This window comes from Poeciliopsis prolifica, unplaced genomic scaffold (genome assembly GCF_027474105.1).
Source record: "Poeciliopsis prolifica strain line A6 unplaced genomic scaffold, Auburn_PproV2 SCAFFOLD048, whole genome shotgun sequence".
In the NCBI taxonomy this organism is placed as follows: domain Eukaryota; kingdom Metazoa; phylum Chordata; class Actinopteri; order Cyprinodontiformes; family Poeciliidae; genus Poeciliopsis; species Poeciliopsis prolifica.
Genome location: NW_026562423.1, coordinates 536,504 through 560,117, shown reverse-complemented (window position 1 = coordinate 560,117; position 23,614 = coordinate 536,504). Strand labels below are relative to the sequence as shown.

The 23,614-nt window shown below is 40.3% G+C and overlaps 2 protein-coding genes across 5 annotated transcripts in view; one reads left to right on the top strand and one right to left on the bottom strand.

Moving 5' to 3' along the window:
* The window catches only part of cbx7b (chromobox homolog 7b), an 18,392-nt gene extending 15,676 nt beyond the window's left edge, over nt 1-2,716 (top strand). Inside the window, exon 7 of the mRNA XM_055057466.1 lies at nt 2,629-2,716. Within this exon, the coding sequence (XP_054913441.1) occupies nt 2,629-2,649 (21 nt within the window). The 3' untranslated portion in view covers nt 2,650-2,716. The remainder of the gene's footprint in view (nt 1-2,628) is intronic.
* ep300a (E1A binding protein p300 a) overlaps nt 1-23,614 on the bottom strand; it is a 27,823-nt gene extending 4,209 nt beyond the window's left edge. The window contains exons 1-29 of one of the 4 annotated variants that reach the window (XM_055057461.1): nt 23,101-23,614; nt 19,256-19,902; nt 17,037-17,210; nt 16,595-16,913; nt 15,661-15,780; nt 15,110-15,337; nt 14,192-14,297; nt 13,964-14,089; nt 12,934-13,051; nt 12,685-12,820; nt 12,440-12,511; nt 12,263-12,348; nt 11,967-12,119; nt 10,513-11,007; nt 9,413-9,812; nt 9,206-9,324; nt 8,132-8,195; nt 6,704-6,879; nt 5,544-5,632; nt 4,304-4,414; nt 4,138-4,194; nt 3,993-4,070; nt 3,801-3,868; nt 2,589-2,739; nt 2,190-2,336; nt 1,966-2,079; nt 1,321-1,486; nt 1,034-1,201; nt 754-915 (exon numbers count right to left, since the gene is read on the bottom strand). In XM_055057461.1, the coding sequence (XP_054913436.1) occupies nt 754-915; nt 1,034-1,201; nt 1,321-1,486; nt 1,966-2,079; nt 2,190-2,336; nt 2,589-2,739; nt 3,801-3,868; nt 3,993-4,070; nt 4,138-4,194; nt 4,304-4,414; nt 5,544-5,632; nt 6,704-6,879; nt 8,132-8,195; nt 9,206-9,324; nt 9,413-9,812; nt 10,513-11,007; nt 11,967-12,119; nt 12,263-12,348; nt 12,440-12,511; nt 12,685-12,820; nt 12,934-13,051; nt 13,964-14,089; nt 14,192-14,297; nt 15,110-15,337; nt 15,661-15,780; nt 16,595-16,913; nt 17,037-17,210; nt 19,256-19,902; nt 23,101-23,194 (4,944 nt within the window). In that variant the 5' untranslated portion in view covers nt 23,195-23,614. The remainder of the gene's footprint in view (nt 1-753; nt 916-1,033; nt 1,202-1,320; nt 1,487-1,965; nt 2,080-2,189; nt 2,337-2,588; nt 2,740-3,800; nt 3,869-3,992; nt 4,071-4,137; nt 4,195-4,303; nt 4,415-5,543; nt 5,633-6,703; nt 6,880-8,131; nt 8,196-9,205; nt 9,325-9,412; nt 9,813-10,512; nt 11,008-11,966; nt 12,120-12,262; nt 12,349-12,439; nt 12,512-12,684; nt 12,821-12,933; nt 13,052-13,963; nt 14,090-14,191; nt 14,298-15,109; nt 15,338-15,660; nt 15,781-16,594; nt 16,914-17,036; nt 17,211-19,255; nt 19,903-23,100) is intronic. The other 3 variants (XM_055057463.1, XM_055057462.1, XM_055057464.1) reach the window with 3 other exon arrangements.

Here is a 23,614-nt window from a genome sequence, read left to right as displayed (position 1 = left end):
TCAAGTTTTTCACAGCTTATTTATATACTTTTACTGTCACAACGTGATGCTAATTTTGAAACACATTTTTTATGGGTGTATACTGCCATGTTAAGATTATTCAGTAAAGGTGCCGAGAGATATGGGCTGGTGTTCGTGATTGGACAAACACCAGCCCAATCCAGAGTGATTCAAATGTTGTATTTTGTTTTACCTTTGAATAACCAGAAAACTTTAAAGATATTTTAATGAATATGCTGTTTGAAACCTGCACACGGTTCAGCTAAAATACTATTTTTTATTCTATGTAGCCTATACACATTTTGGTTTTATTCTGTTTGTGTTGCCAGGTCGTTGTTTCTAAATGAGAATCTATTCTTAATAACTCAGCTGGTTAAATAAAAATGAATAACAAACGTATCTTTTGGCCCATATTTGTTATGGAACATGATGGATTAAAAATGTTTGTTTTAGAGATCAGAGTTAGGGTTAGGGATCAGTTTCCTGTACAGAACACACATGAAGACTTTTTTTTTTCTATTATGCTACCCAAGCAAACGGGAAAAAAAAAAGATGCACATTTAATTTACATTTACTTGACACAGAGGCCTGATATCATCTCTGTCCCTTATATAAACAAGTGATGACTAATTTGCTTTAGGTTTTCTTCTTGTATGCCACTGGCTGACATAGATGTCAGAATTGGACCACAAACGCCAGATTGGTCTAATATTCAACAGGTTAAGATGGGCCGCGCTGCGTGTGCCATCATACCTCTTTGTGTTTCTCCATCGTGGCGTAAAGTTTCTGCGACAGATCATTGGAAACGTTAGGCATCCCTGGTTTCTTCTTATTCGAGCGACTCAAGCTGCTTTTGTTCTTGCTCGTCTTTTTGTTGTTCTTCTTCTTTGCGTTTTTGCTGTCGCTTTTTGCATCCTGCACAAAGGAGAAAACCTGTGATTGTTTCATAGATGCGTTTTGGAACCGGTTCATGACTCCTCTTCCCAGAAACACAATCTGAATCAAAGAGCAGAGAGAAGTGACTCAGCCTTACATCAATGCTCTCATTGGAAGTACTGCTCTCCTCTTTCTTCCTCTCCTCCTCCTCCTGCTCCAGCTCCTTGATACTCTCCTCCAACACGTTGGGCCAAAAGTCGCCCTCAAAATAAGGCAGTTCCTTTGCACTGGTTAAACGATCCTCCGTCGCCTGCTTGAAAATATCCTTTGACGCAAGAAACAAAGCAAAGTTACAGTTCTGCAAAACTGATTTTAATCTGACATCCTAAACATTTTCCGGTAGAAGGAAACATAGAAACTAAAACAGGTTTCAGTGGTGTGTACCTTGTAGTCGTGCACTATGCGCTCTGCTACGGCTTTGTCGAGCATCTTCTTGTACCACTCCTGCAGTCGCTTGGGCTTTGGGATCTTCTGATCCAGAGGATGGCAGTGGAAGATGTAGTCGTCGCCCTCGCTTGGCGGGCAAGCCCAGATGTGACCAGTGGTGTAACTGGGCAAAACAGAAACCCAACACAGGTCAAAACCAGCGGCTCCTCACTCACTTCAAGATTCCACGCCGTGACACACTTAAAGCTTTAGATTTGAGAATATTTTAGATATTGGAGGGGGAAAAAAAGATGAAAAAGATTCTGATTGAATCAAAATCTATTGACACTGATTTAGAAAATCTGAACTGGATAATAAGATTAGGTGCAACTGGTCTTTTGGGGTTTAGAGGCAAAAAGAGTTTAAAAAGTCAAGGCTGTTTATTTTTTAATGACTTGGTGTTTATCTAAGGTGATTTTTTAGGTCAGCTTCATTGACCTAAACAATCAATGAAACTGAAATTTAGAGTTTTTTATCTTCCAGACTGGAAAAAAAAGATCAACTTACATTGCATTCTTTAAACTTGTTTAAAGTTTGTGTTGAAAGAAAAGGACATCCAAGAACTCATAAACTCATAAATAAGTTCTACTTTGCAGCACTCACCCTAACTTCTTGACGTACTCCAAGTAGCTGATGAGAATTTCATGGTAAACTGCTGTTCTTAGGCAGCGAGGACGAAAGAAGTGAACACTGTCCAGGTAGGAGATGTAGACTCGCCTGGAAGGAAACCATGAGGAAGACTTGATTCAAACGAATTCACCTGATTTTAAGTCGAGTTAAAATCACAAGAGAAGGTGGACAAGGTGTGGAGAGGTGGGTTTCTGTACCTCTGGTTGGGCTGAGGGCAGTCGGAGCCGTACTCCTGAACATGCATACCAAAGAAGCAGACATCCACACCGTCGATGTCCTCAAAGGCAAAAAGAGCTTTGGTCCTGTAAGGGAACGACTCGGACATCTCTCCACTGTCCACAAACCTGAGAGCAGAAACATCGGGAAATCATGACTGTGACACATAAACCAACACATTCTGAGGTAGAAAAGCACCAAAAGGTTAAGAAAAATTGAGAAACATCCACTTTTTGCATTTAAGGCGACATCTTTTAGCTCAGAAACACTCAAGGAATCTGAAGGTTAACTCCTTCGTTTTAGCAATCGTTGTAAAACGACCTACTTTTAGATGACAAACCATATTCACAAGTCTTTTTGTTGTTGTCTTTTTTTTTTACCTGGACTTCATTCCTGGTTTGACTTCTACCACTTTGTCAGAGACGTGGACGACCCGGATGAAGACCTCGCCGGATTCAGGATGGGCCTGGCGCTTCAGGAAGTCGTTCACTCTCGACTCCAGGAAGGTTCCGAGCTTCGTCTGGGGCAACCCTGTAGGACGAACAGCAGAGAACGGTAAAGAGAAGCGCCATCACTTCTAACTACAATGACACTAAAGGACAATTCTCGTCTCATTCATCACGTGTATGTAGATTGTTATCCAATATGCATCACCAGTTGGCTGGAAGATCAGAATACAGGAAAAAAAACTGCAATCTGGAGTCAATCTATTACTGTTATTGTTACTGCCTATAGGCAACACTCAAGGTCCCAACACATTTTTTATGTCAAAACTTCAAGTTTTCCCACTCAAGATTTATTGCCTTGGTCCCTTTTAGTCATAATTTAAATGAATAAAAAAGCTTGCTAAAATTTATGGAGATATTTTTAGAATGATCCAGGTTTAAACATGGAATTTGGAAATCTGGAGCGGAAAATGGAAGAGCACACGGACAAAAAGAGGGATGAATGAAGCCATGGTGAATGAAAACAGATTGAAAGATGATTGAAAAAGATGACTTCATAGCTGATGGACAGACAGAAGGACCAACTTGCAAAAGGAAGAATGAATTGATGAGCAACAAGACAAAATGTTGCAAGAATGAAGGAATGGATGATGGACAGATAGATGGACTAAATGATGGAGGAATGATCAATTAGATCATATCAATATCTAATTGTTAATATATAAATAGTATATTATATTACAGTATATTTATATTATATAAATATTATATTACAATATAATAAATATTATATTACAATATAATATTTACGTTATGTACATAATAGAAATATTATTTATATTTTTCAGCTATTCAGAATTTGACAATACTTAAATTCCAGACTTCTGCAAAATGTAAAGGAACTCTGTATTTAATTATAAAGTCTAATTAATTCATAATTAAATCAGCTTAATGCACTGTTTGATAACTACGACTAATTGGAATACATGTATGATGGAACTGAAATTAATTTTTGTAAAGTCCCACAGGATGTCATTTTTTGTGAATTCGTGGTGTAAATGAACTGAACTGAGTTCACTTCTGCCTCACCATCAATTTGTAGAGTTGGTTCACCATGAATGTATCACAACATCATGCACTACTCACTTTTGGCAGAATACTTGTTCTCTTTCCTCGTCTTGTTTGTCTTCTTTAAACAGCCGTCGCAAACAAAACTATGAAGCACAGAGCAAGCAAAAAGGGAAAAAATCCCCCCAGAAAAACAGGTCAGGTAAAGATGAATAAAAGAAGCAGTTTGTAAACTAATTAGCTATTCCATATGAAAACTATGTTGCTTACCCTGCTGGCCAGATTGTTTCATTGTGCAAAACGCAGATCTGATGCATCCTGCGTCCGCAATCCATACATTCAACTAGCCTGGACAGAGAGACATGTTAGGTTCAGGTCGCCATAGCGCCATGGCGTCTAATGGCTCTAGACTTACAGCTCAGGGTCCAGTGTGTCGTTTTTCTTTTTTTCAAACTGATCCTTGTTTATGGACCTGAAACGAGAGCAGTGCGACAGGTTGAAACCTCAGCTATAGAGTCGGAACTGATTAAGACGCAGCAGCGATGCTGCAGAATGTCAGCAAGAGAAACAGAAATACTCACGTTTGCGGCTGGGTGGGGTCGTCGCCCAGGGAAACGGTCTCTCCCTGGATCTCGTTGAAGCACTTCTCGCAGTAGTGGTACCTGTCAGCAACAAGCCCAAATTTTGGTGAACTACACCATTCCCCCACAGCACAGTCAACCACAGACAGCGCATGGAAGGGGCGGGGGGGCGGCCACCAAACAAGGCAGGGAGGAGGACAGCAGGACGGCGGGGGAGTCGTCGTCAACATAGCCAGGCAAGATTTCAACGGGGAGGAGAGACGGGTGAGGGGAGGGATTGGGGGAGGACAAGCCAGCGTTGATGTCACAGTGAATGGGAGAGAGGACAGGAGAACGAGACGGAACAGGACGAGACGAACACCAAGGACAGTAGAGAGGCGAGGCAAAGCACAGATTAGCAATTTGGACATGAGAGGATGAGCAACAGGTAGCATCGCAGCTAACGAAGCAGGAGCAGAGTTAACAGCCGCTGTACGGGGGGAGGGTGTATGTGTGTGTGTGTGTGTGTGTGTGTGTGTGTGTGTGTGTGTGTGTGTGTGTGTGTGTGTGAGTGATGGTGGAGGGGGGTGGTCATGTAGATTACACAGAACAACAGGGGAAGCACAGGAGAAGACTCAGCTCTTCAATTAAGCAGCTCATTTTAAAGTCGGTCCTTTTACAGTGAACTGGTTTACTTTGGTTAGCAAAGGTCAGAGGTGAAAGTTAAAAATGAAGCAATTGATAATTAATTTTATTTATTCTCTGTGTTGTTTTGTTTATTTATTTTGTATATTTAAAATGCCCTACGGTTCCAGTGTTAAATGTTCATTAAAATTTAAAGTTTATTGATCTTTGACAGTGTATTCTTGCATTATTGTGCCATTAACATCACATCACTTGAAAATGGCCCCAAAACAACAATATCATTGTTTATCCCACAACTCCTAGGACAATTTATTGTCCATAAAAAATTGCTATAATGACATATATAATTATTAATTTACGATTACTCTTTGAGTTTCCAAAAAATCAAAGAATGTGATCGTAGGACTGACTGGTAAAATGCCAGTGCGTCAGGAATCACAGGGAGGTTAATAGAAATGGAGAACATGAAGTGAAATGTTTAGGGAAACCATAAATCAGACCAACATGTACATATAAGACTTATGTAAATACAGATAGTTGATTACTTGTAGTAATTTTACCAGTCAAAATACCTAACTGACCCCTGTGTTATTCAGTAATCATCTCCTCTACATACCTGTTTTGGTAGCTGAAGTAAACGGCATCTCTGGGAATGGTGCACAGCTGCTTCCCGTAGCAGCACAGTGTTTGCGGAGAAAACTCCAGCTGATGGACACAAGAGGACAGGGGACATGTCAATCTGATGGCTCTCTAGAACTTGAAGTTTGAAGAATAACATTGTCAGGGATCAAGAAGACACCTTCAACTAAAAATGCTGTCATTTTAAAAGCATTTAGTGAGTGCACTCAATAATAAGTAATAAGGAAGAAGACTAATTCAAACTTCACCATCTGCCATTAGAGCTAAAACGTCATACTAAGTTGTTAAACGTAGATCAGTCATTCAGGCTTTCCTCATATACACAGTAGGTTTAGGTATTTGTCTGTAAAAACAAAAATAGACCCCCCCAATAAAAAGTGAAACATGATATTGCAGTAGTGTGGCCCTGACTAAAATTAGTTATGAACCAACGTCACAGGCGAAGCAGACTTCATTTTTGCATTTGAGAGCCGGATCAGGTTTCAGTAGCGGAGGAAACAACTTGCCAGAAAACAAAAGCTTCTACAGCAGTTAGTAAACTCAAAGTATATAAGGAAATGGATGAATAGTTAAATTAAACAACGTTTTGTATATACAAGAACTGGTTGGTGTCACCGAGGTTTGACTGGGCATTTCATTTTATTTGGCTTATTTTCTGTCTTTTTATCATTTGTTTGTCCAAACTTTGTCTCCTTTCACTTTTGTGTGACCAAAACATCTAAATCTTTTGTCACATGGGACAAAGTCATCAAGTCAGAAATTTCTGAGCCAAAAAAAACACCTTTGTTTTTTAAGAGATAAAACCACAAAACAAACAAACTGAGCATACAACAATTTTAAAGAAACAAGTGAAGAAGTCTGTTTTTTTGTTGTTTGACTTGGTCAAATCATAAAAGAATAAATTCAGCTTATCCTCAGCAATAAAAGCAGAATTTAGGTCCTTTTTTTAAAATTTGCAATATCAATCCAGGTATAATCAAAAAAGAAGGATTTTCGTTCTCTAAAACCTTTTTCTAAGTAGGAGTGAGTTGACAGGTCTGGCTTTATTAATTATGGGATCAAAGAGAAAGCCAAAAGCGTGTTTGGTAAAAGATAAATACTTTGCGATGCTGAAAGAAGAACTGTGCGCCTACACACCTTCCTGCCGCAGCAGTAGCCCAGGCCCTGCATGACGGGGTCGATCTCCTGCTCGAACACCTCGGCCAGCTTGGAGCAGTACTTGTAGACGCGGGACGTTTTACGATTGTACAGCCAGGCGTTGTTGAACATCAGCCAGATGTCGTCCACGTACTGCCACGGGTCCTGGTACTGACCTGCAGCGACACAAACGCCACGAAGACGGAGTGAAACCCCAGCTGGTCAGTTAGTGTGTGATCACTGATGGACCCAGAGTTTTAAATGATTCTGTGGTAAGTAGAAGAACTTCACATTACAATATAAAGGGAGGGGACCACTTATTAGTTAAGTGACTTTGACATTTTGCAGTCACTTCATAGGACATACCGAGCTGTGCAGTAGTCATGAATTTTTTTCCACATTCTGTCACATTACAGCCTCAAACTTTAGTGCATTTTATGTGACAGACCAACAAAATATCTCATAAAAAAAACAAACAGCGGTTTTATTATTTTTTTTCTCTAAAATATCAATGAATAAACGTGGCATGAATTAGTTTTCAGTCCACCTGATTTAGCTCTGGACTTTAATTAGGCCATTCTAACACTTGACAATGCTTTGTTCCAAACCATTCCTATGGGCATTAACTGTATGTTCTGGTCACCATCCACTGACCAGCCACCAGTCAGGAGCTCCATTTACTGACCAACATCTGACAACACAAAACTTTATTTTGGGGTGCTAGAGCAGAGGGGGTGAAAGTTGTCAAATATTTTGAAAGCAGAATCAGATTTTTCATCTTACGTCACAGTTCTCCGAGGCAATTTGCACCGGTTTCAAATCCAATATAGAGATACGTATCATTTTTGCGGTGTGGAAAACGCAGACAGAATTTAATAAACAAATTGGAATCCACAATATTCATGTTCAGTGGTGGCAAACATGGAAGCTAAGCGCCAAAATGATGGCAGTCATCACTTCACTGGAGATGGAAGAAATAAAACTGAACAAAAGGTCCTGTTCTTTAGGTAAGTGTGCATGAGCTTTTACTATTTACTGTTTTGGTTTTGGGGCTTTTTTTTCTGATCAACTAAAGTGTTTTAATAAGGGATATTCTCTTTCACTTTAAGAACAGAATTCTTAATATTGCTCATAATGATCAAAATAGAAAAAAAAATTAAGGGGAAACTCTTTAACAGCTTGTAAAACCACAGCAGGTTGTTTCATTTGTGACAGAATAGCAGGAAATGTTGACCTCTACCCATCGATATGTTCCATTTTCTTTTTTACTCACACTTTAATCAAGTCATTGGGTTAGTTAGTAAATATGGTTAAATTGGAAAAAAAATGAAATTCTGAAAAATTCAAGTGGAAAAAGTGGAATTTGGAAAATAAATGTAGTGGAGTTTGTTTAAGGTGTAGAAATACTCCGATGAGGTATACACTCACCTGTATCCAACTTTCTCTTGATAGTCGACAGGTCCATCGGGTTCTTCACTATGTCAAAGTAGTCCTGTCCAAATGTTTCAGAGGAAATGTCATTAGACACATGCTGACACAGTCCAGACAGAAAGAAGCTTTGTTTTCATTACAAACGTTTGCAAAACTCTGTCGATATTCCACTAATTAAAAAAAAGACTACACAATTTCGCAACCGTCGTGCTTCCATTAAATAAACACAGTTAAAATCAATAAATAAAATTTGTTCATGTCTCAGTCATTAAGAAAAATGATCCTCCAGCTACTTGTTTTGTCTTCTTCACCTGCAGTGAAATCGAGTTTTTGACTTGTGTTGCTAGAAAAGTCTTTTTATTGTAGCTTTGATACAAAAGGCAAAAACAGAAAAGAATAAGAAAAACTCATGCTAACTGAAAAAATTGTTTTGACTCTTTTCGAAACTGCTGTGTTTCTATTAAACAAATAAATTCTTGTGATTCCAATTAGTGCAGCTGTGTGGTTAATGGGGGGAAAAAGATGTGCAATTCTGCATATTTAGATATTCATCCAATATCAAGTAAATACAGGGCCTGTATTGATGATACCAATATTTTTTATTCAAATTTGATCTTGATATATAATCAAACTACTGGAGTTTTTGTTGTTCCTTTTTTCTTTGAATTATTTTTGTTCAAATAATACATTCTGGGACAGACTTTGGACAAAGTGAAAATATGTACCTACAAAATAATTTAATCACATTTTAACATGATTTTTGTGCATTTTTTCTAAACAAAGCGGAAAAATTATCATTTGAGAGAAAAACAAAAACAAAATTATTTCAGAGGTAGATTTGCGAATACAAAGCCCAAATAAAATCTCAAGATGGCATTTTAAACTAACGTATGAATCTTAGCACGCTAATGCTAATATCGACTTGGTATTGATGATATTGATATTTTGGATGGATCCGCCCACTTCTAGAGGAAACGCAGCTATAGTAGGAACATGGAACTGGTAGTCATGGTCGTTAAGAGAGAGAACGGGTTGAGGACATTGGACATCGTTTTGACTCAGAATACGTACGGGTATGCAGAGCAGCTTTGGGTCCACAGGCATCCTGAATGGGAGGGATTCTGGGTCTTGTCGGTAGAGAGACTCCAGCGTTGGCATGAGGGCCTGACGAAGCTCCTCCGGCTTGAAGACTATGAAATTATGGAGAAGGGAAAAACTCAAATTTAACTCAACTGGTCTGCGCCGTAGTATTTTCAGCTCTGTAAAACAACGTCTTACTCTTCTTCTTCACAAGAGCCTGTGGAGCAGCTGCCTCTGAACTCTCCTCTTCCTTCACCTCCTTCTTCACCTCTGGCTTCTTCTCTTCGGTCTTCATGGGCGCTGACGACGTGGACGTATCCATGGGAACTCCTTTCCCACCGTCTCCGGAACACTCCTCTTTCTTAGGTTCTAGTTTGATGGGTTTTTCCTCCGCTTTGTGGTTGCTCAACTTCCCCCCTTTGGAGCAACTGCCCGTGTCACTCTCCTCCTCCTCATCCTCGTGCTTCACCTCCGCCTTGGGCTCCATCTTGGTGGCGGAGGCGTCCAGCGGCGGCTGCTGGGACGTGGCGTCCAGACTGCTGACGGAGGCCGGCGTCATGGCCTGGCTGTCTGCTGGGAAGGAGCCCTTCTGGGACAGCTGCAGGGGCCATTACAGGAAAACTCCAGTTAATTGGATTAAATGAACAGAAAATAACTACAAAAAGTGGCCTATTTTTTTCTTCTGTGGGTTGTACAACAACTTTATGGGATTATAGTCAAAATATTGGCAGAATAAAGACGGGCTTTTACCAGAATATTTTAAAATTATAAGGAAAAAAAGGTGTTTTAATAAGAAAAACAGCTTCCTCTCAGAGATCAACTAACTTTTGTTGTAATTTTGTACAGACCACTTAATACTGGACTGGAAGATATTTTAAATATCCGAAAGAAAATACAACAAAAAAACAATAAAGTGGAAATAAAAACCACACAGGACCAAAACCATAAAAAAATTTTTGTATTTCTGTAAACAAAATTGCCTGTTAAAAAATATTCATCAGAATGGAAAATATGGAGCTAATTTATCGTGCGATAAATTGATTTATTGCTTGTTGTGACAGACTCGGTCTGTACTACAGAAACTAGATTTCTTTCCATATTTGTGAAAAAAATCCTGATTTTCCAAAAATTTGATCTACAAAAGCCAAAACCTCAATGAATCGATGAAATCAATTAATTATCCAGGCCTACTTTACAAGACACTTGAAATGTAAAGAGAAACGTCTTGCAAATAAAACTGAAACTAATGAGATCAACTTATTTTCTTTAGAACAGGAGGAGCTGCAGCTCTAACTAACCGGAGTGCGGGGCAGCTGAGCGGCATGTGGCGTGGAGCTGGGGGCTAGACCGGGGTGAGACGGAGTGGTTGAACCCGAGGGCCCCATGTGTTGCTGCTGTAGGGGCTTGTTGGAGCCAGGCCCCTGGCTGAGCTGATTCTGCTGATGGGCCAGTGAGGGCCCCGCCAGCTGAGGAGCGTTGGGGGTGTGTGGCTGCGGCGTCTGTGAGCCCGCTAGTCTGGGGGGGGTCTGGTGGGGCGTTGGGGAGCGACTGTGTGCCGGGGAGGGGGAGCTGCCACGCATGGGTCCCAGGTGGGGGATGGAGTTGGCTTGCTGGTTGGAGTTAGATGAGGTTATGGATGGAGCGGGGGTGCCAAGAGATGCGTTGGGACCGCCGCCTCCTACGCTCTGGGGACCCATGGGCCCCACAGTGGGGACCCCACTGGGACCACCCACTGAACCGGGCTGTGCCAGAGGACTGGCCACGGAGAGAGAGGGAGGAGTTCCCATCTGGGCCTGCAGGGAGAAGGAAGAGGACAGGGTTCACCAACTCATATGTAAAACTTTTTAAGATTTTTTTGACATTATACTGAATGAAATCTAAGAGTTGTGATGTACAAAATAAAATAACATATTTTATACTATAGAGTCAATGAAGCATCATATCGACTGGCAACAGAAATTTACCAATGGCAAAGACAAACTCGCCGATAATATGCACCCACAGTGGACGCAAACAAGCTAACTAGCAGTAGCGTCAGTCAGCTCAAGTTACAGAACAGGATGACGATGATTGAATACAACTCAAAATTTTGCCTGACAGAAAAGTCTTGCAAAAAATATGAACTACATGTGGTATAAGTAATTTTTTTGCCAAGTTTTTGGGAGGTGGTAATTTCTTTTCTTTTTTTTTGATATTGAAAATGTTTGTCATATTCTCAGATTATACTCAGTTAAAGAAAAGCTTGTGCCTGGTTCAAGCGTCTGAGTTTAAAAACGTAAGAGACCACAAACATGACATATATATACTGCTCAAAAAAATAAAGGGAACACTCAAACAACACAATATAACTCCAAGTAAATCAAACTTCTGTGAAATCAAACTGTCCACTTAGAAAGCAACACTGACTGACAATCAATATCACCTGCTGTTGTGGAAATGGAATAGACAACAGGTGGAAATTATTTTCATAGATCTAGGATGTGTTATTTGAGTGTTCCCTTTATTTTTTTGAGCAGTGTACATATATATATATATATACATTAAAAAAACTTAGCTATTGCAGGTTTGCTAGTACAGTGTTTGGTGCTGAGCCACAAGACAGGAGTAACACATGTGAAACTGATTTCACTCACTACCATTCAGATTTCAGAGAATGTCACAAAACCTATCAATAATGTCAAGACCAAACATGAGTTCAGAGTAAATAAAGATGGCTGACAGGGAAGAATTGAAGGAATGTGAGTCTTCCTACTTGTGCCATCCCGCCCTGGGCTCCAGGCTGGGTCAGTCCAGGCTGAGGTGCTCCAACTCCAGGCCCTGACCCAGGAAACTGTCCATGGGACAGATACTGGGTCGGCATTGTGTTGACATTGGGCTGTCCCACTCTGGGCCCAACCATTCCAAGCTAAATGAATAAATGTGTAAAAAAAATAAACTTTTTAAATGATCTTTGATTAAAAAGTCATCTCTATGGGAGCATATTTGTCCAAGAAACAATAAATGGCTCTATTAGCTGTAGCATAAAACAAAACAGAGCAAAGCGCTGACCTGGTTGCCGGATGCTCCGATAGGAAGAGGCGGTGTTGACCTCTGACCCAAAGCTGGCATTCCCATCTGATTGAACTGGTTCATACCTGACAAAAATTGATAGTGAAAAATTTTTATTTTTTGTGCAAATAAATCATATCTGAGCAGATAAAACAATCCTTCGAGGAAGTTCTCTACCTGGGTTTTGCATCCTGTTGATCTGATTGGGTACAGGCGGCCGCACCATGGATGGATCAGAAAGAGGGCCGTCTGCAGAATGAGATAAAAACACCCATAAGTGCACAATGGGAGAAAGTGATTTACTGAGATGCAGGTTGCAGAAGTTATTTACACTCCAAATACAAGATTTCTATGCAACGCATCAGATTAAAAACAGAAATAAAAAATTAGGCACTGATATGAGAATCTAGATGTCCACTTACTCTGAGCCAGCCCAGTTGGTGACTGACCCATGCCGGGCCCGGCTGTGCCCTGTTTCTGCAGCCGAGTCCGTCTTTTCTCCTCCAGCTCTTTCTGGATCTTATAGATCTTCTCTGCCAGCAGGTGATAGTACTCAGCCTGGGGAAAAAAATGAAGAAAAAATGAGAACAGGAGAACCACCAATGAAGAAGACTGAAGTCTGCATATTCCATTTTTGTGTAATTAGTGAGGATGAGAAGAGAGCAGCTTACTCTGCTGTTGGCCGACTCGTACATGTCTCCCTCTACCTTCCGGGCGTAGGCCACCAGGTTCTCCATCCGACGGTCTTTCAGCGCGGCAGGATCCGGAGTCGGAAAGATAGCCTGGACACTGTGAGCAAACAAGCAGATGGGAAGAGACTAGTGGAGGAGGGAACAGCAGAGTCTGTCACTGACTACCGGAAAGCTGTGGAAAGTTGTCATGTGGAAGGAAATTGATGCATGGGTTTCAAAATTTCACAATTGAAATTCTGAATTTAAAGTGTGGCATCAACCCCTAAATTCTAGTATCCCTGAATAAAATGTAGTGCAATCAACCGATTTCAGAAGTTATCCAATTAGTGAATAAAATCCACCTGTGAGTAACTTAAACTGACCAAGGAATACAGACAAATTAGAAATAAAGATTAAATTGAAGCTAGAATGGTTCAATCAATCATCTCAAAATGGAAGGGGGTGGCAGCATCATGAAGATGCTGTTTCTTTCCCTGTGGTAGAAACAAGCAAGTTGGCTACAGTACTGAAATGGATGGAGCTAAATACTAGGAAAAGTAATTTAAGCTACAATGTAATGGTTTAGATTACAGCACAATCATGTGATTAAATATCCTAGTCAAAGTCAAAGTCCAAACCTGTATCCAGATAAGACACTGTGGAAAGGCTTTTAAAAGAAAGCTACTCAGACACTAAAAAGAGCAACAAACAAATAAATGAAATAAAACTGTAGCGTGTGGAGCTGCAAGAGACACTGAGAGGCGCTTTCACAAAGTGATGACTCAGGGAATTGAATGCAAATAAACGCCACGCTTATCAGACTTTTCTTATCAACAGCTCAGAAAAATCTGATGTAATTTCCAATGCACTCCACAGTGAAGTTCCACTTTAATTTGGAGCATTTACATGAAATCCTAATAAAATAAGTTGATGTTTGTGCTTTTAATATGACAAAACATTGAAAATCTCAAAGGGTTTTCGAAGTGGTGACACAAGTTGAAGTGTGTTGTGTTTTGCTGGTGACGCTTACAGCTTGTGCACCAAGTGGTTCCGGAGGTCCTGTGTGATGTCTTCATGCCAGCCTTTCTTTATCCCTGTGGCGGAGGGAGGGGCTGCTGTGGGCATGGATCCGACTCCTACAGCATCATTCATCAAACTGGAAATATAAAAAAAAAAAAAAAAAGTGCAGCATTATTAAACTGATTTCTTGATATTTTAAGTCAAACTGCTCATCACACATCATGGTGCCATTTCTTACCTTTGGTTATTCACATTAAGATGCATCATGGTGTCCTGTAGTAAACTGGCTTGTTGACTCTGAACAGGGCCGCCCACGCCGCCATTGACCCCAATCGGATTCACACCTACACAAATAATAGACTGGTTTATACAACTCTGATGACGTTTCTTCTTTCCAAACAGAACGCTCTCTTATTGGGAAACTTTTGTCTGCAGTTTTACTCTAAATAATTCAGTTTCACCTAAATTTTCTGGGGGGTTTTGGCAATAAGGCATTTCCCAGGTCGGGCTGGGCAACATGGACTTAAAAGTTTTATCACAATATTTTGCCGTACTATTGCGATAACGATAAAAGTAACTACATGAAGAATTTATTTCCTCATTTTTAGGTAACTGTATGACATTAAGTGTATTTTCATTACATATAACTGCACAATTTGACATTTGGAAAATAACTGATTAATAGAAATTTTGAAAATATTTTGTTTTTCATAAAACATGTTAGCGTTAGCGTGAGGTGGTGTTTGTGGCTGTATTAAAACACTGACGGAAACACTTTCTTGACGAGTCACATGATCAACAACTAGATGTTGGTGCAACATCTGGTTGATGACAGGAAGTAGTTTGAGTGTGACGGTGCGCCATGTTTTTAGAGATATAAAGAAGTGTCATTTGTATCACACATTATTTTCAAATTTACTGATTTTTATTGACGTTTTCGTTTCAGTGGAGAAAATAGCAAAACTGACAAAAGTGACAGTTAAACATCATTAATTGGAATGTATCATAATCATACGTATAAATTCTTCTGATAAATTTACCATGATAAATTATGAACGATGCGATAATTGCCTAGCCCTGAAACCAGGTGGAGAACAGATTATTCTGGAATTACATGGATGTTTTCTGTTAGCTTAGCTTGTTTTGTTTAACTTACTCATTGGGTTCAGAGGCCTCATGCCAGCCTGACCTTGGCTGGCATGAGGTGGACCAGTCTGACCCTGGATCTGGTTTCCCTGGTAGGTGAGACCCAGGGCGGCGTATGCTCTCTCTATTGAACTGGGGTCAATCTGGCTGGGTGGGTTGATGTTGGGAGTACTGGGCTGACCACCAGGGACCGAACCCAGCGAGCTTCCCAGGCCTGAACTTGCTGCACTCAGCAGAGCTGTGAGGACAGCAAGAATAATATTGGATCAGTGATTATTTACCTCCTCTGCTCGAAAGCATCAACAACAGTGATTTTAAAAAAATATACTTTTAAAACTTCTATGCAAAAGCTTCTAAAAGAGCAACGTTTACAAGTGAGGTGAAAATGAGGTTGTTGGTTGTAATCCATTACCAAGCAAAGCTGGACAATCTTAAAATTAAAATGTCTACAAGCTTCTGGAGTAATCAAAGCTAGTAAAATTATAGAAAAAAAGCAGATGTACAGTATTTGGGAACAAAATAAGAAATAGTGTAGATGTGTCGGTTTGGTCGGATACAGACACTCACACTGCGGGTTCCTCTTGTCCCCGGCGTTCTTCAGTGGCAGACAAACAGGACAGTCGTGCCGCGTGCAGTTCTTCCAATGGGAGATGATCTGTCTGGAGGAGGCACAGTGAGCCACTGCAAAGGGAAAGAGGGGACAGGGGTGACACAGAGCACAAAATGTGAACATGAAATGTGAGCACATGAAGGACGGTAAAATAATCGATGTGCCGATTTCAGTTTTCTGACTAATCATCGATCTTTAAAAAAACCTGAGCTGCCCTGTCTGATTTTGACCAATACTGATATTTTGTCTAAAATTCTCTAAGTTGACAACAAGACCCTGATTTTGGTAAACCATGAATGTGAAGATGTGACATCTCTGTCTGTCAGTCCTCTCCCACAGAAGACAAAAGGGAGCAGTGGCTGATTCTCAGACCTTGGCAGATGTAGATAAGATTAGAAACTCATGTAAATATCAGCCGACAATCAGAACCAATTTATTAGCACCCATCGTCTTAGCGCTGTCAATCATGCTCATGTACATGATACTCACACCATCCCACCTTTCTCTCTGCTACGCTAAAGCTGAATTTCAATAGCAAAGTCTGCCATGAATGCTAAGGTTCATTAAAATTTCCTGGAACAGCAAGTCTATGCCATTAACACATTTAGTAGTGCTTATACAAGATTAATTGGCAGCTCTAAGCCCCTCCTCCTGGCTCTGACAGCAATAGTAGTTCAGGGGGTCTCATACCACACTGTCAGGATATAAAGTCACTTTAAGCAAATATGTAAAAAACTGATTTTAAATGTATTTTTTTACAAAGTCATATATTGCATCTATGAGGGCTGAACTTCAGCAGAGTCAAACATACTTCCAGAGAAACGCAGTCATCATATTAAATCTGTCTGACATAAGGTAACAAGTTTACAGCGCCGTGACTCTCACCTTGACAGGACTTGCCGGCCTGGCAGTGGGTCATGTGGTTCAGGACGTTCTTCATGGTGCGACAGTGGGGCAGGTTGCACGGCCGGACCTCTCCGTTGGCCTGCTCCCGCCGCTGGCACTTGTGCGCGTGAAGCAGGAGGACCAGCTGCTGCTGGATCAGCTTGCGCTTCTCCGGGTCCGCTGTGGGTGGCGCTCCGGCCGCAGCGGACGCCGCTGAGGCTTGCGCGTTGTATCCTGCTAGGCCGGCCTGCGCGCTGGGGACCATCCCTGGTGCTCCTCCCACCGGTGAGCCTGTTGGACCGCCCATACCTGTCTGCGACTGCCCAAAAATTGAGAGCAGCATTGGGGGGTCAGTTGTTTGTCATGACAAGTATTCTGAAGAAGCGGTAAAAACAATGATTGTGTTCAGCTCGTCATAATTAAATCTGAGTGCATGCCTCACCATGGCACCCATTCCTTGCATTGGCTGGCTCTTCTTCTCCACATTGAACTGGGCCAGGTTGTTGGCCATGGGCCCTTTGTTCTGGAGCTGAGGGCCCAGCCCTGCAGCTCCCAGACCTTGACCTCCTTGATATGGACCTCCAAATGAGCCGCCTGGGTTTCCCATCATGCCCGGCTGCAACAGAATGCATCTGTCTGTGAACTACAGCTTTTCATCAATATAAATAATTATTGACTTCAAAAGAACTTATGCCATGCTGAAAAGTTACTTGTAAGTCTTATTTCAAGTCTACCAACATATCTGATATTATGGACCAAAAGTACTTTGTAAGATGTGGAGTTTTTAGGATTGTCATCATAACTAAAATTTATAGCTTTAGCTACAGAAGAATCTTGTTATAATATCCAAATAATCCAAACAACTTCCGTTTCATGCTTTACTTTCTTTCTAATCTTTCCTTTAAAGTCTAGTAAAGCACGTTGTGTGTAATTACTGCTTTATAAATAAGTAAACCTGGTTATCTCTACTCAACCATGTAAACTGTATACAATCTAATAACTGCATATGAACGCAGTGAAGATTTAGACTTAAATGTCTTCCAGCTGTAAAGAGCCCAGTGAGGGATAAAGAAAAATGATTCCTTGGGATAAATCTCCAAACACGCTTAAGATGCTAAATACAATTTGTGTCAGGCATGGGAAGTATGAATTTGAAGTTGTAATAATAATAGTTTGGTGGATGTATTGCAAATACAGTCTTTTCTGAGTCTGAACTAGACGCTTAGAAACAAAAGTTACAGAAACAGAGGTGGGACCAAGTCTTTTTTAACAAGTTATTTGACCAATTATGTAATTTAATCAAAGAAATAATTATTGAGTTTTTTGTAATTAATTGAAAATGGGTTATTTTGTTTAGCAGTAGCAAATATGAGTAACATCAGACAATTAAATTCACTCAAATTATGCATAGCAACCATATGAACAGGAACTATATGATGAAGTTTATTTAATCAGATAATTGTTAATGAATCTAATTGATTCTGATAAATCAATAAGTCATCCAATGTGTGACTTGAAGTCACGTCTCTATTAACACAGCTGCAGCCAATCCAGTTGCTAGCACGTATTACTGCCCTCAACCAACACTGAGTAAAACACTCTAAAAGTAATGTCAACCAGTAATCAACTACTGAGGTTTGAAAAGATTTATAACTTATTAGTACTAACACAGGACACCAATTTTGATTATATTTTTTTTGTTCGTGGTAGATGTTAAGATATGGCCCACCAGTGTTTGTGCAGATGTTTTTTTTCCAAACTATTTTACGATGAAAAAAAGAAAGTACCAAACATGCCAAGTCCAACAGCAACCGTATTTTAATGCTTATTTTATTCATTTAGAACCATTTCTTTTAATAAAACAGTCTCGTCTGTAAGGTTTTGCATAATTATTCCCAAAAAACTTTTTTTTAAAATAATGTTAAAAACTTGGTTAATATGTTTTTAAAATGATGGCAATTCATTGTTTTGATGCATTTACTTAAGCCCACTGATCACCAATTAGAGCTGATCAATAGACAAATACTGACTGTTGCATTACCAATAATAACAATGGTAATATAATATGAAATACAATATGAAATATTGTATTTCATGAACTTTTACTGTGGGTCTTCTTACATATTTTCCTGTAGCATGGCTCACTATGCAGTCATTTTACTTGATGTTTTAGATCCGTCTCTAACAGTGAATGTACATCCGAGGATTCACGTTCAGACCCATGTGGCGTTCAAGTACTTAAATGATCCAAACGGATTCCTCATAACATCACCTGATTGGATAGCATATTAAATATTGTAAGACTAATGTTTTCCTAATATTAAGACATATTCTCTATCTGTAGACTAATTAGCTGCCTCTCCAACCAAAGTCCAGGTTTCCCCCCCAACATGAATGTTGATAAGAAATGTGATTTTTGTTGAGGTATGATAAAACATACAATATATAAACTAACTCTTTAAATAAGTTAATGTTTCAGGCTGATCAACTATAAAATTGCCAACAATATTAGTTAATAATTAATTAGAACCAAAAAAATAACATTATTTTTCCATTCGACCAAACAGTATTGTGTTGGTTTACACATGTAACAAGAGCATCTTCAGCTGGATGTGACTGAACTTCATCAGCTCTCCATGTGAACAGGCTCAGGGCCCCTACCTTGTTCATGGCTCCGTGCTGTTGGCCCCTCATGGCTCCTGGCCCCACGGCTCCCTGCTGCTGCAGAGTGTCGGCCAACATGTTGCCGCTACCGGCCATCCCCTGGTTCCCGAAGCCCATCCTGGGGGAGCCGTTCACCTGGCTTCCCATCATGCCCGGCTGCGGCTGCTGGCCGTTATTGGCTTTCTGCTGCACGCCCATCATGCCCCTGTTACCCATCATCCCCGGCTGCTGCATCATGTTGGCCTGCTGCTGGGAGAGATGCTGCTGCTGTCCCCCCATCATCTGCTGAGGCCCCTGACCTGAGGATACCTTTATATTGGCTAGGTGCTGCCCCATCACTGCAGGGCCTCCGGGGCCACCAATGGCTCCCGGATGCCCTTGTTGACTGGAGGTGGTTGTACGCAAAAGCTCTGACAGTTGCTTGTGCTTGGCCACAGCGTCTTGGCCCCCGCCACCCCCACCGGATTCCCCCCCGGGACCGGGGCCGAAGCCCAGCCCCATTCCCCCCGCTGTTCCACCTGGGGGTCCTCTTCCCAAGCTGCTGTTCAGCTGGTTCAGGTCCCCATCGTTGACCAGAACCGGTTCACTGGGGATGATCAGCTCATCTGGGAGGTCGTGCTCCAAGTCCAGCAGTGTCCCAAAATCTGAAAATAGGAAGAACAAAAAAATAAACTTTTTTTTTTTTAAATCAAAGATTAGAAAATGTAACAGGATTTCTCCAGGTATATTATAAGCCTGGCGGGCCACCAGGCTTTACTTGTGTCCCCACCAGGCTCAGTCTTACTTATTTATTTAAGTCGTTTCAAAAGTTTTGCATTTTTTAAGGTTTTATAATATCACTTGAAAATATTGTCAAGTGATATTTTCAAATTTCCTGTCAACTTTAAAAATGTTTTGAACTCAAAAACACGACAGGCCGCTGGATGAATGACTATCCTACCACTCAACCACCGGGCTTAGCAAGATTTCTGGGGGTAACTTTGGGTGACATTAAAACGCAAAAAAATCACCACTGTCACGCTAAGATATAAAAAAAAGTGCAGGAATCCATTAAGACAAATTTAATAAATCATATTCATTCAGGAATAAATACAAAGGCAACGACAACTATTGCACCGATTAGGCCTGTAGCAATAAGTAAAAATTGAATTAACCACACAATAAATGAACGACCTTAATAAATTCCATTTGCGTGATTTATAATTTTTCTCTCTTTTTACCAATAACTTTATGATAAAAGTCTTCAGTCTGGTGCTTTTGAATATAATTAATTTTATTTGTTGTTTCTGATTTGTTTATTTATTTGGGATATTAAAATGTTTTCCAGTTTCTAGTGTTAAATGTACAATAGAATTTAACATTTGTTATTTTAGAATGTTTTTGCATTATTATCTCATTAACATTATTATATTACTTAAAAACGATCTCAAACAATATTATAGTTTAGCGCGTTACTAGATAATTTATCGTACAGCAGGCCTAGCACCGAAACAAACATTTTGACAGCTACTGATATAAATATTACTGTTATCAATATTTACAGATGTTATATACATTTCTCTACCCTTTCAACACTGGAAAAACATAGAAACACTGCTGACACCGTTTCTGTGCTTCAGTCAGAAACCCTTCGTTACTGTCAGATTCCCAATGGACACTATGTACAAACCCACTTTTTCTCAAAACAAAACAATGCATTTTATTTTCACGACAGTACAGATTTTAAATGAGTTCTCACAGGGAGTGAAAACATATGGAAACTGATGGGAGTCTTTGCAAATTCAGCTCTTTGCTGTTTCTTAACACCCATCAAGTTTCTAGAAGACATGCAACACCAACTTCTACACAAAACTCAATTAATATTTTTGTTGACAAGGTAAACTAAAACCACATGTCATCACCTTTGTCAATGTCCAAAGTCATTTTGACAAACTTTTTTGTTTTTGACTAAGCATCTTTTGGAAAGAAAGATTGTAGTGATTTATAATAAGCCATTTGTCACGTTTTTATTATCATCATTATTATTATTATTTTAACAAAAAAATTACTTTGGTCAAAAAAATAAAAAGATTTTTACCATTCTTCTTTGCAAAATAGACTCAAGCTGAGTGAGAATGGACTGAGGCCGTCTCTTCAAGCATTCCTTCCAAGTCTTGCCACAAATTCTCAGTGGTGCTTTGACTGGGCCATTCTAATACAATAATACATTTTAATCCAAATCATTTCGTCACAGCTTCGTCTGTGAGATTACAGTCAGTGTGATAATAGACAGGTAAAAAAATAATAATAATAAAATCCACCCCAGAACAGTTCTCAGATCAGTGTCTGAACAGCATTTTTTCCAAGTATATTCTCAACTGATTTTAGATCTGAACTTTGACTGGGACATTTTAAAGCAAAGTTGCATTATGATCTGAATCATTTTGTCATAACACTGGCTGTGTCCTAACTACACTGAGTGAACAAATTAAAGATGTTTTTGGATGTTTGACCAAGCTTGTGAAGATGCTGGTGTGTTTGAATGTGATGTAATGAAGCAGAATTATCAAAGAAATGTGTAATTAAGTACATTTGAGTATGTGTTTTAAGAAAGAATAAACATTTACATTTTAAATCAATTCAGTACAGTTTTTCTGAATCAAATCGGTATCAGTCAATACTAAACCTCAGATATTGGTATTGGTACAGGTATTAAAAAAAAAAAAGAAGAAAAGTACATCAGTGCATCCTTAGTTTTCGCTCACAATTGTCCTGAATTTAGCTAACCCTGTTTTGTGTAAAGAAAACCAGGTGTACTGGATTTTATACAAGGGTTTTTGGGTAAAAATGGCCACGCTCCAGCTTAACACATGAAATAAAACATAGGTAGCACATTCCATTTCAACACTATGCGCTACTTTGTTGTTGGTCTTCCCATAAAAAGTGTGCAATTGTAGGTTGACTTCTGCAAGCCACTGTCACATACAGCAGGGACAATACATTGCATCCTTGGAACCTTAAGATTTCCTTGAAGACAGCAGTTCCATCACAAAATACCATAGAGAGCTACGTGACATGTGTGAAGCATTCTGGATGGATAACCTGATGACAAGTTGGTGACAATCGTGCCTGATCTTGTCAGAAAAGTAGTAAAACAAAAAAAAAATTAATCACGAGCTGTTTATTGTTAACAGCTCCTTGAATTGGAGCAATGTTAGAGACATGGCGATGGAGAATTCTCCTAGGCCATTATTCCAGTTGTTCCCACAAACCATCAACCAATTAGTAACAATAAAAAAAGCAGGATAAAAATGACAATTTTAGCTTAACGACAACTGAAGCCCGAATTTACATCTCATACACCGAGAAGTCCCGTTTTAAACACGCTGCTTTCACATTCTAACATTTTCAGCGACATCTCATCATAGGTGAGACAGAGAGCAGAGCCTTTAATAATGCCTTGTATAATATATCAGCCTATCCAGACATGTGTCTATGTGACACAATGATAAAGCTCCCAAAACTTTGGCATAAGTTCCCCTGGGACAGAGCTTTTAATCAACCAAGACGAAGTAGCCATTAGGCACGACATCGTCAGCTGTGGAGCCGTATAGCGCTTGGAGTTAGCCCCGTGGCTAACGCAGCTTCCTCCGGCTAAAATGGCTGTTAGCACGGGAGCTAACAGGGGAGCCCTTCCTCACGTCCGACACACACACTCTCATAGCAAGCTAACGTTAGCGAGCCGCGACAAAAACAGCCAAATAATGCCGCCTCGCCGTCCTCTTTCAGTCCTAAACGCCGCAGAAAAACATTTACATAAACCAATATCACGGCAGCGGTGGATAGGTTAAATCAAAACTTACCATTTCCATCGCTGGCGGAGGCGGAAAGTGCCGGAGAGGAGAGTTTAGGCCTCTTGGCTGAAGGCGGGCCAGAGTCCAGAACGTTCTCGGCCATATTTTTTCGAAATAAAAATATATAAAGTATCCACAATTGCAGACGTTTTCACGCCTTTAGAAGCCCATTCCTTCTCGTTGCCAATATTGCGACTTTTCCCCCTCCGTTTGGGGTACTAAGAGGGGGAAAGTCCCGTGTACAAATTACTCCGCTTTCCCTGGGTTCGCCTCTCGATTTCAGCCTCGGCGCATATCAACCCCCCTCCCCTCCCTCGTCGGATTTTTTGTTCTTTATAAATTTCTGCCAGCGGAGGAGGAGGAGGGGGTCCGTGGAAGTAAAGACGGGGGGACACACGCATCTGCTTCCCTCCAGCAAACTTAAAGCGGCTCCTCTGGCGTAAATAAACCGTCCCCGGGTGTCGCCTCCATGGTCGCATCCGTCATTTCAGCCTCCTTTCCTGCGGAGTCAGGATGAAGATAA